Raw genomic sequence first — 12,872 nt, forward strand, 5'->3', positions numbered from 1 at the left:
TACCCTGTAGGACCCAAACAGCTCTTTGCACAGATAAAATTCCCAGCAGGGCTGTCACGAGGCAGAAATGCAGTTGATAATGGTGAGGTATCTATGAGAAGCATCGGGGAAAAAAAAAAAGCTATTTTTACAGTACCTGTGAGTTTTTCTGCAGTTAAATGATAGTCCTTGTTTCAAATAGCTGTGAAAAGAAGTTCTGTAGCCTGCCCGCTGAGGAAAGGAGAAAAGGATACACAAGAGTCACAGAGGGCTGTGTTCAGTTATTAGTAGGTAGATATTTTACCTCCCTGCCTCTCTGGGCAATAATCTAAGTACGGTAGTATTGGAGAAATGAATGTTTCATGCGATGAAATGAAGCGTTTTTGACAGTACTGTATTTTCCACTTCTCATTCTGTTTAATTTGTTTTCCAAGTGCTTTGCAGATGAATATCCAGAAGACTGCATGCGTATGACTAAATTTGCATTCCAGATAACATTATGACAAGGCATAAAAAAAACCTTACAGGATTAAAAATCCTTTGCTGACTTGCAAAAATCACCGCGCCCTTCGTTACTGACCAATTTCCTCACCCGCTTGCACTTTGCTGCTGACCCAAATGCAGAGGAGGGGGCTCCTGTGTTCAGAGAGGCTGGCGCTGGAGCAGTGTGGCTGCTGAAACGAGCAGAGGCGAGAGCTGCAGCTTTGGAATTCATTTTGCCCTTTAAAGTAAGGAAATAAATAAAGTCAGAGGGCGCATTTACTGCTAGAGCAGTGGCCTTTAGTACCAGCTCAAGCTGTACTCCATGCAAAATTAAGTTTTTTTTCAGAAGTCTAATGGCAAGAATTCTTAAATTTCCTGTAAGATCTGTCATCCTCTGCTAAGTCTTGTTCTTAACAGAATACCTAAAACCAGCTATGATCCCTGAGATCTTCAACTGAAAAGGGTTTTTGCCAAGTTTAGTAGGAACTGTCTCCGGCCATCGTAAAAAAAAGTCATCCCCCTTATTTGTTAGGGAGTAATTGCCCAATTTGAAGAAAAAAGGCCAGTGTCCTAGTATGAGGCTGATCACTTTGGAAATACTTTCCCCTAAATCACGTCAGTGTGGCGGTGCCAGGTAAGACTGCCATGAGAAACAGCCCGCTTTCAGTCCTAGCGCAGCCAGCGAAGTATCCACCTCCTTTGGTCTGTTTAGGTCACGAGGCTCACGTATTTTTTTCCTTCATAACTGTTCATGGTTCAGGTTACTTTAGAAACCTGACTCATTTTAACACGGTGTATATTCCTATTTTTTTATTTTAAGCATTAAGGACAGCTTTCAGCCATCCTTCATCAGCCTTGTGCCTTACAGCGGGGTTTGCTCTAATTCCAGGTACCGATGAAATTGCACTGCACCTCTCGTAAGCTGTGTCAAATGGAACTTTGCTCACTTGCTCTGTAGGGTTTTGTGCCAGCAAAGCAATGTTCCTGTCTTGCCTGGAAGAATATCCTGTCTTCACCTGGCCATCTTAGGTAGACCTTAGTCTCTCTGGACTTGCCCCTGCAAACATTACTCAGAAGACTGACTTTGAGGGCTATTCTGCACAGAAAATGGGTTTGTTCCAAACCTCAGAGTAGGTAGGGGGAACAAGTAATAGCCAGACAGAAGTTGCTGATTTCTTATGTATAGTCTTAGGACAAAGATTTATCAATTTTTTAAATCCATTTTATGTTCAGCCACATGTAGAAATGATTAGCCATGTTGCACTGACATCTGTAGCAATGTTAAACTTAAAAATCTAAAATAACTAATTCTCTTTTTCCCACACAGGGGAGCTGATCCGTAAGGTGTTGCCTTCGCTAGTAGTCAGTTGTCTTACTGTGACTTTCTTGATGTCTCCCAAATCAGTGCAGTGACATTCCTTGTGTAGTCTCTTTTTCCCCTTCCCTGTTGCCCTTTGCATTTTAGACTAGCGTGGCACATTTGCCAGCAAAGACGTGTTGCTATTTAATGTGTCCCTTTATTTCCAGAGCCGAGGATCAATGCCAGCGAGGATGTAACCATCCATCTGTACGGCCCGGCCGTCACATTGCAGTGCAACCTCACCACGAGTCCCAGCCCCCTTTCTGCCAGCTACTGGGTGAAGAATGGAGAAGAGATCCCTGGCACTAGAAAACCTTCAAACACTACAGAATACAAGTAAGTCTCTTCAGGGAAAAATCTCCACCTTACACCGGAGAATGGCAGAATTGGCAAACCTGCAGCTGCAGTAGTTAGCAAGCTGCTGGGACTCCAGGGTCCCTGGCTCAGCATCACCATGGTCAGACAAATTGTGGGAATTGATCCACGTTAGAGGCTTTACGAAAAGGATGCCTGTGAAACAGAGGAACAATTGGTGGCGATTGTCTACAGCTATCCTGCCTGGTTCATAAACACATAGCATCAACAGAAACATACTGTGAACTTCTCTTGGTGAAGTTGCCCATAATTTCACTCTGAACTCCTTCGGTTTTTCTCTGGACTACGTGTGATGTGTGGCATAGGTGTGCAGAGACCAAGCCTAGCTTTCATTTTTCCCCCTCTGAGTATATTCTGCTCTATCCTGTTGATGTCTACATAAGGGTGAATTTGCAGCTGTGCATTTTTATCATGCAGGGAAACACAGCACATAAAGCACTGCTGCAATCGGCTGTGTTAATCATTTTCTGGCCCTAGGAGATAAAGGACCGCTCTCTGAGAGTTGTCTGAGCAGTACTATGAAATGGTACCAGGTCTTCATTAAACCAGTGCAGCTGAATCGCTTGTGCTTCTTATGTGTCAGTACATCCACATTTTCAGCCTTAATCTGTTCCACATGTGCATGCGCTGACTTTGCTTCTCATCTAAGGGTGTGGAGGAGAGCAGAACGTGTGTAGCCACCTCTTTTGTGTCTCTGTCGCTTGTATCGAGCAGAAATCCTTTGGGGCTTTCAGTATTCCTGCAATGGGGCTGGCTAGCCACAGAGCTGATGAGAGCACACAGAACGTGCTCAGTAATGCCAGCAGAGTTGTATTCTGGGTGTGGCTTCCTTGCCTTTTTTCCCCCATTTCATTTCCTTCTCTTAGGAGGTAGCATAGATAGCAAATAGAGCCTTCTGTTCAGTCTTAAGCTAGAATGAAAAGTGCTCGAATATTTTAAGCACTTGTGTGGTGGCATCTTACTCTTTGGAGATGTGAGACCAATTCTGCCCCTCCTGCTTAGCTGTATCACTAGAAGAAGGTCCTTATGTCTAGGCAAGGCCTGTTAAATTAGAGCACACCTGGTTTACTGTGCCTTGCCTCTACTCTAAAGGAGGGAAACCTGCCTATACACTCACCTGGCTTTTCTGTCTCCACGAGAATTCTGCAGGCTTGTTAACCGTGCTAGTGTTGCTTGCTGGCACAGGATTAAGAAATATTTCAGGTTTTCAGTGCCTTAGCAAAGTGCTTGTTCACCCATGGAAGAAACCTGTCCCCTCATCTGCATTCATAGTTTGGAGGAGAAGAGTGGTGACTTCTTTCCATGTTCTTCATCAATTGATTCAGAGTTCAGTAACAGTTCTGGCCATGAAAAGCTGGGCTTCTCCTAAAACCAGGGGGCAGAGAGAAGTTGTTGGCTAAGCTCTTGTCTGTCTTTGCAGCTTTGAAGCTCTATCAGTTTACAATAGTTATATCGATTTATGGCAATACAACTCTACTAGAGGCTGCCATACTGTCACACTTTAAAAAGAAGTCTGTAGAACTGGAAAAATGTCTTTCTTTTCTTCCACTTCTTAAGCATTGATTTAAAAAAAAAAAAAAAAAAAAAAAAAGGCAGCCAGAGTATGCTTGCTTAAATATTAAGGCCCTTAAGAGAATCACAGAAAGACAGAGTTTTACAACAGCTCAGTAATGGAAATATCTGGAGTTTTACAACAGCTTAGTAATGGAAATACCTGGGTGGGGTTTGTGCTGTGCAGCTGGGCAAGGAGTGCATGTTTCCACCCTTTGTCAGCGGGCACTCGTGTTCCGAGTTAACGTGCTCCTGCTCTGCCTGGCTGCGGTTTAAAAGCCAGGTACAGCTTTGATGTTTGGTAATGGTCAATGATTGTTCTTTGTCATTGAGATAATCTTTAATTTTAACTCAGATCTAACGATAACACCCCTGTTTCAGAAAGACAGTAACTTCATAACTAAGTTTAGACTTTCACCACTTTCACCAGTGACTGGAAAGTAAGTCCCGCAAACTGAGCGAAGACTTGGGTCCAATTGCACTGTCAAAGGGAGTGGCTTTTTCCATGTGCCTAAGAAGTTTCCATTGAAATTAAATTCTTTCATTACTATGCTCTTCTGTAGGGTTCCTGTTATCCACTTAATGTGCTTAAAGATATATATATATATATATATATTATTTTTTTTTAAAAAAAATGCCTTTCAGTAAAGGGGAGCAATGGGGAATATTGAACAAGATTTTATTTATGCTGTATGGAGATGTAAACTGTGTCACATCATACATGTTTCCCTACTCTAAGATGTCTTTTGTAGATAACTATATGAAGAACATACACCTAGAGCTTTTAACTAATTTGTTTCCCAAGGCTTTTCAAAGGGCAGCAAAAGCTGGTGGACTTGAAGTTAGCACCATCTCCAAAGAAAATTCTTCTGGATTTTTTTTTCCCCTTTGCATTTGTTGCAGCTTCAATTTTCTTCTGGTCGGTTTGCATCTGTTTTTCCCACTGCTAGCTCTTATTGAGTTAGTCTTTGCTAATTTCCTAAATGGCAGCAGATTCCTGCGTGGTGCCTTCCTTCGTGAGCTGCCCAGCTTTTACAGATTTTCTGTCTCATCTGACTGAGGAACGCTGTTAGTGGAGCAGTCTCATATCTGCTGTTACAAAAGAAAACAGTTTGAGATGACAGCATTTAGTCATGATTGGGTCTCTAATTTATCACTTATCATTTATCACCAGTTGGGTGTGCAACGATTCTTTTCAATGTAGGTAGTACATATCATGTCCCATTGAGAGAGAGAGGTGATTTATTAGCTGCCTAATTTTCCATATAAGCTGGAGTGCATAATTAACAGTTGTGAGGGGCCTTCTTTGCTCTTAAACTAAAGGCAGCTTCTCCATAAACTAAAGGCAGCTTCTCCAACTCGGTACTGACTAGAGCTCACCCTTTTTCTGGGCAAACATTTATTTCAAGTAGATGCATCTGTACAACCCCTTGAATTAACTGAATTTCACAGCTATTATTTGTTAAAGGATTAAAGTAAGCGGGGGGGGAAAACTTCCTGGCCTGCTCGTTTTTGAATGCTAACACAATACCTAACATGGCTCATCTGTTCTCTCCCTCTCTGCAGGATTTTGAAGCCCAGAGCAGAAGAGTCAGGGGAATACCTGTGTGTGTTTGTGTTTTCAAACTCTCCTGTAGCCAACGCCACTATAGAAGTGAGAGGTACTCTTTTTGTTTTGTTTCCTCCCCCCTAAAAGTGAAGTGTTCTCGCTACCTCTGCCATCTCATTCGGTGTCGGTGCAAGAAGGCAAACTCAGGAGGCCTTTCCTCATGAAATCAAGCCTGTTAGCCAATCTTTAGTTATAATTTCAGAGGAAGTCTTGCAGAAAATCCCCGGGGTAAGATCTCACAGATATGGGAATGTGAATATTGGAGTTGTGGTCCTCACGGAGGGCACTAAAACACCTTTCTAGCATATTTGTCTGCACTGCTACGATGAGCACGCCTGCCCAAGCAGAATAAATAGATTGCTGCAGAACATGTTTAAGACAACTGGGGCTCCCTCCCCGTTTCAGCCTAACAGTAAATGAAGCCTTCTGAATGTATTGAATGTATTTTGAATTCCTGTTTCTGAATGGGGAAAAGTGAAGAGCCAGCATCTCACACGTGACAGCTTGGAACTGGTGTTCTTGTACTTTGTCTGCAGAGACTAGTCCAACTGCTGGGAAAGCCTGGGTGCCAGTTTGGACAGATGCCCTGTACCAGACTGGGGATTTTCTGCTTTCATGCGTGTTTTTTTTCCCTGTCTTGTGAATATTGATACTCCTAGGGTCATAAAGATGTCAGAAAATTATGGCTAGAAGCTGCAGAATGTGAAAGTAGCCTGAAAAAATCTTGTGCTGCAGCAAATGTGCTCTTTGCACTGAGCTTTACTGTAGTTGATGCTCTTTTGTTCAATGTTTTAGACATTAAAAGAGGTAGCATAGAGATACTGGTGTTCTATCCAGTGTTAAATGGCTGTTCAATTTGTCTGTTGAATAACCGTGGAAATGACTGGCCAGCATGAGGATGTGGTCACTGCTGTGCAGTAGTTTTCCCCTAATGCTCTATGGTTTGATGCATTATGGCAGCCTTGTTAGTCAAAGACAGATGAGGTCAAGCAAAAACTTGATTAAAAATTCTTGCAGCCAGCCTGTGTGTGTCTGGGGTTGTACTAATATGCTTGTTTTATGGTGTACTGTAAATTAGTTCGGAATCTAAATGAGCGTTACTTATCATCTTCATCACATCCCCAGCTTAGACAGAGCTTCCTCTGCTGCTGTGGGAACAGCAGTGAGTGGGAAGGAGGGTGCTTCTCTATTTCTTAGCATCCCTGCGCTGGTGATGCAGCCTGTCCTCATCTATATTGTGATCACTGCTGTTTAAATTAGGCACCACGGATCTGCAGCAGAAGCTGAAACCTTTTTCCTGGAGACTCCTGGTGCCTTTTTGAATGCTGCATGGTCAGGTTCCCAAATCCAAAGCAAGTGAGAGTAGTTCAGCAGTCTGTGAGAAATGACAAATTATTCTGAACATCATCTTTCCTCATGAGCAAATAATCTTTTGAACTGTACAAAGAGTTTCTTTGCTTATTCATAAGTCAATATTTCCCTTCATGATCCAATGATGCACCAAGAAAAGCTTGCTGATTTCCCGTCTTGATTTTAAGCGTGTTTTTTTTTGATGATCATGCATATAATAATATTTTGAGACACATCCAGCATTTAACCAGCTCTGGTGCAGAAGCTACGTCTGTAAAGAAAAAGGAAATGTAAAACACATGCTCACATGAAAGCACCCCAAGCTCCTGTTGGCCTAGTGAAGTGCCTGAAGTGGGCTGCTATTGATTGGAAATCTGATGGCAGCTCTAAAAATAATTACTGCCGTGCTTAAATCAACTGGAATCCGAACTCCGGTTGTACTTCTGGTGAGATGGTCTTCTGGGTGTTCAACTTACAGTTGTGTTTTTTTCTTGGTTCTGGGGAAATTCTTGCATTCTGCTCTTACACTGTAATTGCTGAATCCTTCAATATCTTAATTAAGATCTTCGTCCTTTCTGCCTTCTCCAGGCTGCTTTCAGGGGTGACAAATTGCTTCCAGAGGCAGGAAATATAGCTCTGATAATGGATTGAATGAGACCTTTTCCAGCTTTGTGTAATCTGTCAAAAGACCTTTTGGAGACATTTGGCTTAAGGCGTCTCTGCTGCCCAGTGGCAGGCGGGGGCGCCAGGCAAGGTTCGCAGGGAGCTTTGCACGGGGAGGGAGGATTTCAAGCTGCGGGAAGAAATGCCAATATATCTGATTGAACTATTGGCAGAAAGGGCAGAGGGAGAATAATAAGTCATCCTACCAGCCCCTTTGCACAGATAATTTATGTATGGATACAGATGAGCAATCATCAGTTGAAAGGTAACGAACACTGCTCCTGGAGGCATCGCACCTGCAGCTTGCTCTGCAGCCGTAACGCAAGGACTGGGTAACCCTGTTCTCTGGCTCCTTGCAGCATCCCAGGAGTGGCTGACTGAATTCCTCCTCGACAGAGCAGTATTGAGGTCTGTGTGCACAGAGGAGTGTTGTCTGAAGTGGCGGTACCTTCCCAAGTCTTCTGCAAAGCACGCTGGAAAGTGGAATACACGGACACTTTTAAACTGAAAACGTGCTTTCCTGCCCAACCCCTGTTGCAGAGAGATTTGTGTAGCAATAAATTGGGGCTGCACTTAAAGCACAAGTGAACTTTGTGTGCAGTCTCCCTGCAGTCCTACTGCTATACATAAATTCATTCTGATCAGGGTGCGTGTTTAAGTTACAGCTCCTGGAAGAGCCATACCGCTAAACTTATACAGCATCACATATTTTCTGGGATGTAAATGTCTCTGAATACTATCCACGCCAGCCGCATAGAAAATACAGGCTTTTTTTTTTTCCATTTTGCAGAGGAGGGCATTCTCTGTGATTCTTGCAGGTTGGTGTAAATATTCTACACATGCTGCTAAAGCAATTCTAGTGCTCAAATCAAACTGATTTTGGTACAGCTTGATGCGTGGAGATGTTCCCTCGTTAATCGAGGCATGTGTAATGCATCAGTGATGCATGAATCTTGTTTGGCCACGCAGAAGCTGCAATTTAACGCTTACCTGCATATGTGGCCCATCAGAGTACTTGTGGACGAGCAGAGGTACTCAGATGTATTCATTTAATTGCTGATTGTAATTGCATTGCAGTTTTTTAACTGCTGATGCATGGAGAAAAGATGGCTCTGAATATAAAAGTGCTTGTGGACCAAAATAGTGACTTTCTGACAACTTGAGAACAACTCTACCAAATGCCTTGCAGCAGATGTAATCCAGGATACACCAGTGCCATTTGCCTTTTATGTAATGCTGTCTATTTTCTTCCCCAATCTCTACAAGGGCTGTGTAGGAAGATAAAAATGCAGAAACATGAGCGCTGCTGTTAGAACTGCTAGATGTGCTTGCATATTTAAAGCAGCTGTTCTTGGAAAAGAAATTACTGGGGCAGCACTTGTATAAAAGCAATTGAATTAAAATACTGGGTTTTAATGTCAGTCTCTGGGACTTCCCAGGAATGGACCAAGACTGGCTTCACTCGTACAGGCAGCTTTTGGGTGAAGCATCTGATGGAAACTTTCTTGCTCAAATTATCTCAGAGCTGGTTGAGGCATTGTGTGAGAGCTGCTGAAAGCCTGAAACAACAGCCTTTGGCCAGTGTTGATTTTTGGAAAGATTCCTCCATGAAGCAGGGGTCTTCCCCCTCCCCCCCCCAAGCCTCCTGAACCTGCTGGCTGAGAGCTCTGCAGGTAACGAGCTCGTGTTGTGTGGTGCGTTCGTTATCAGCAGGGGCCGTGATGACGATCCTGCCAAGATGCAGCGTGCTGTCTTGCTCCGTTTCTGGATGTAGGCTTTCTAATTGCCCTGTCTCCATGCAGCAGAAGTGCCCGCCATGCTTTTGTTGTGGTGGTGTGATGCTGGAGCTCTGCAGGCTTGAAGATCATTAAATGAAAGAGATGCAGCTCTCTGAAGAATTCTCTGCAATCTTTCTGCTGGTAGCAAGAGCTTGGGAGAAGGAGGCTGAAACAAGTTTGTCTCTTCGTCTTGTACAAACCATCATCTGCTGCAGAACAGCAGCGAGAACCAGCTGGGGAAGAACGTGCTTCCAGTTCCCTCTGTGTGCCCAGAAACTGTGCAAGCCCCAGGAAAGGTCATTATGTAGATTGGGTGACCGATGGACGGCATCTGATCTTCCTGCCTTGCCTTCCCATCCCAGGCTCCTTTCTTGCCACGCGCCTTGCTGTGCACCGGGTAGAACTTTTCATTTCCTCGTCCTCTCTAGCATCATGACACCAAGGGGAGACTTACGTTTTCTCTTCATTCCTTGTTTCTTCTGCACCTTCCTCTTCAGTCACCTGCAATTAGTCGATTTCCCAATAGCAAGTGCTCAGAGCGCTGCCTCTGTGAGAGCATACAGCTTCTGCAAAAGGCTTCTTGTACCCACGAACTGCAGCCGAGCCACAGGCGCTGGTTTCATGGATGATACCTGCACCCAGAACGTGGCTCTTCAGCAGCCTTGGCAGAGCTTGGTTCTTTGATTCCTGACTGTCTTAGGAAACCTCTGCAGCAGTTTCACGATGCCGTACCAGAAGTGAATTAAGGAATCCAGCGTTCTCTCAGCACAGCTGCATATTAAAGTGGTCCTGAACACCGGAAGGGCGATGCATGTCACGTTCTCCATCTCTGCAGTGCCTTTGGTGTCCTTGCTCTCTACCCAGGCTATCAAGGTAGATGTGGATGAGAATTGTAATGCAGAAAAACAAAACTTCAGAGACCTTCTACTAGGTCACCCATAAGACGTAATAGGTTTTACATACAAGAATATTTTTAGGTGCCTTTGCACCTAAGCACCTTGCTTTAATTTTGTCTCTTAATAGGAAAACTTGGCGGGTTCTGTTAACTGGGACATTGATCGGGAACTGACAGGCGTATTGGGGGCCCCCCCCCCCCCCCCCCATTTTAGTAATGCTAGTAAAATATCTTGAAAATACTTGGAAATGAGGGACTGAATCCCTCCTTTGTACAAAGAGGAGGGCACTGCATGCCCTGTAACAGAGAAACCAAAGAGCACTCTTGCCAAGGCTGTGCTGAAGCGTACACATTCTGAAAGTTGCTCTTGAGTGCAGTTTGTGCCTGTTGTGTACACGCGGTTTGAAGGCACAATGTGTGCTTTGGCACAAAACCCCTTTCTATTGTGATGCATATTAAATCAACCGAAAGAGTGATGCTTATAAGATTACTCGTGTTAAGAATGACTAAACCTGTATTTATTTTGTTACATACTTCTAAGTATCAATTAACTTAAACTAGCCCTGCCTTTTTTTGCTCTTCTGTCTGCTGTTTCAAACAGGTCTTTAGATGTTCGGTATGGTTTTTCCTGCTTCATGAAGTAAGAATAAAAATCCTTGCTTGCTTTTATCAGGAGCATTAGCTTGGTTCCACTGCTGTGGGACCTGGTACAGTGTGTTGGGCCCACATCTCCGCAGCGAGCTGTGGCTGAGCAGCGACGTGGGTTCTGCTGAGCACTGCTGTGTGAAAGCCGAGGTGAAATCTAAATCCTTAGGAATAAAACCTGCTTCATTCTGTGCTTTATATGTTACTGGCACAGGAGCAGAATGGTGTAAGAAAAACCTTGACTAGAAAAGCTTTGCAGGAAAATGTTGCTCTGTTGCTAAATCTGTGATTGAGGTCAGCTGCGGTGATATTTTAAATGCAGCTTGTACAGCAGAAGGCAATTAGCCAAACATTCTGATAGAAAAAGTACTGGAAATGTCTCAGCCGTAGCTTGAAACTGGCTAGCATCAGATGCCCTGAAATATTAATATTCCCTGTAATGCTCCCCTCAGACTGTGTACAAAAATAGTCCCAGCCCTCGGAGAGCTGGAAATGGCTGCTGCATAACCGTGCCCAGCAAGGAACACGCAGAGCGTGCTCGTGTCACTTACGCTCTCATTGGGATAACCTGGCAAAGATGTCCTCTACTTCAATATAATTATCTCTGGCTGCAGGAGAACGCTAGGTCACCCTGCAGCAGAAGTCACCATGTCCTAGAAAGCTTTCTCCTAGAAAAAGTGGGCCAGCTGCACGGCACAGACTTGCTGCGCCCTGTCCCTGCAAGGCTCTGCTTTCAGCCTCTTCCTGCTGGTGAAAACCCAGTGCTGACAGATGGAGGCTGTGTGGGGCTTCACTGTAAGCTGATGAATCCTATTTCTTCTTTCCCTAATGGGGAGTGCTTCACAATTGCTTTTGACAGCCCTTATGTGCCAGTTTCGGGTCCATCGCTTTGCCTCCAAGTCTGGTCCATATGCTCCGTGCTTGCTGGCCTTTCGCTGTCACGGGCTTGGAGGTGAGCTCTGCGTGTCGTCCTCGAGGAAGCAGAAACCCCAGGGAAGTCACCAGGCTCACCGAGCCCCTGCCCAACAGAGCCTCCCACGCCTGGCAAGCAGGAGATGATGCCTCTCGGTGGATCACAAAATGAAATTGGCTTCTTATTGAAGAACCACCATCTTTTGGAGTAAGAATAACACTCCTCTCTGAGGCTGTGGATGGTGTTTTGGAAGGTGCCTCTGACACTAGTATCCTGAAGATGTAATGCAGCACACCTGAAGCTGATTTATTTTCTGCTTGGAGACCTTTGACTTGAAAACTGTTTGGGATTATCTTGGAACCAGACAGCTTTCCTCTAGCTTCACATTCTTGCTTCTTTGGTCTCGGATATTGAGTATTGTTAGCAAAGACATTATTTGCCTGTGGGGATACTCAATTACTTCCATCAGCGTTGTATCATCCTGCAAGGGAGAAGGGGATTTTGTCTTTACTGAAGAGTAGCTCCTTGCTGATGAGATTGGGAGGGGGGCAGGATGACATGCTTACTGTATTAAAGTACTTTAATATGGCATAACCTTCTTCAGCAGCTCCACCAGAGGTCCTGTACTTAGACTGGATTTCTGTAAGCAACTTCCAACAGGTGTGAGATTTTTGGAATTTGTTTGGATTTGCAGAGGCATTTTGACAAGAGCCTGGGGTCATCAGCCCGTCCTGACCGTGTCTTTTCAGGTGAACACACGGATGCTGAGGAATGCTGTACCTTGTTTGTACAGCCAAGACTCTTCATGGCTCAGAAGCTCCGTGTAATGCAGCCCCTAACGGTGTTATCAATCACCTGCATTGCTGCCCTAAAAGAATCCTCCAGCAGTAAAGCATGGGATAACTTCTCCATTTCAAATGTCCTTGGATTTGAGATACGGCAATGCCTTTAGTACATAAACTTGTCAAACGTTTTCCCAGAGAGTTGTGATTTAATTTGGGGGAAGAGCAGGTTCAGGTGCTGCTGTTCAGTCACACGAGATATTTTGCTTGTTAGTTTGCTGTGGCTTAAGCAAGATTTCATTTCTGCTCAATCTTCTGACTTGTAGTGGCAGATAAGCCCTGAGGAAACCTCCCTGCTCCTGCCTGTAGGTTTTGCTAGCACCAAAGGGAACTTCCCTTGCGTAGACCCTTGTGATAAATTGCAGCACCTGGGGGGGGGGGGGGGGGCCTTTTCCTGGAGCTCTCAGATCGGACTGTGACTGGATTAAC

General features: G+C 44.4%; 1 protein-coding gene across 1 annotated transcript in view; it reads left to right on the plus strand.

Moving 5' to 3' along the window:
- Positions 1–12,872, plus strand: part of NPTN (neuroplastin) — a 51,038-nt gene that overhangs the window by 24,247 nt on the left and 13,919 nt on the right. Inside the window, exons 2-3 of the mRNA XM_035335311.1 lie at positions 1,990–2,158; positions 5,315–5,409. Coding sequence (XP_035191202.1) covers positions 1,990–2,158; positions 5,315–5,409 — 264 coding nt within the window. The remainder of the gene's footprint in view (positions 1–1,989; positions 2,159–5,314; positions 5,410–12,872) is intronic.

This window comes from Oxyura jamaicensis, chromosome 10, assembly GCF_011077185.1.
Source record: "Oxyura jamaicensis isolate SHBP4307 breed ruddy duck chromosome 10, BPBGC_Ojam_1.0, whole genome shotgun sequence".
Taxonomy (NCBI): domain Eukaryota; kingdom Metazoa; phylum Chordata; class Aves; order Anseriformes; family Anatidae; genus Oxyura; species Oxyura jamaicensis.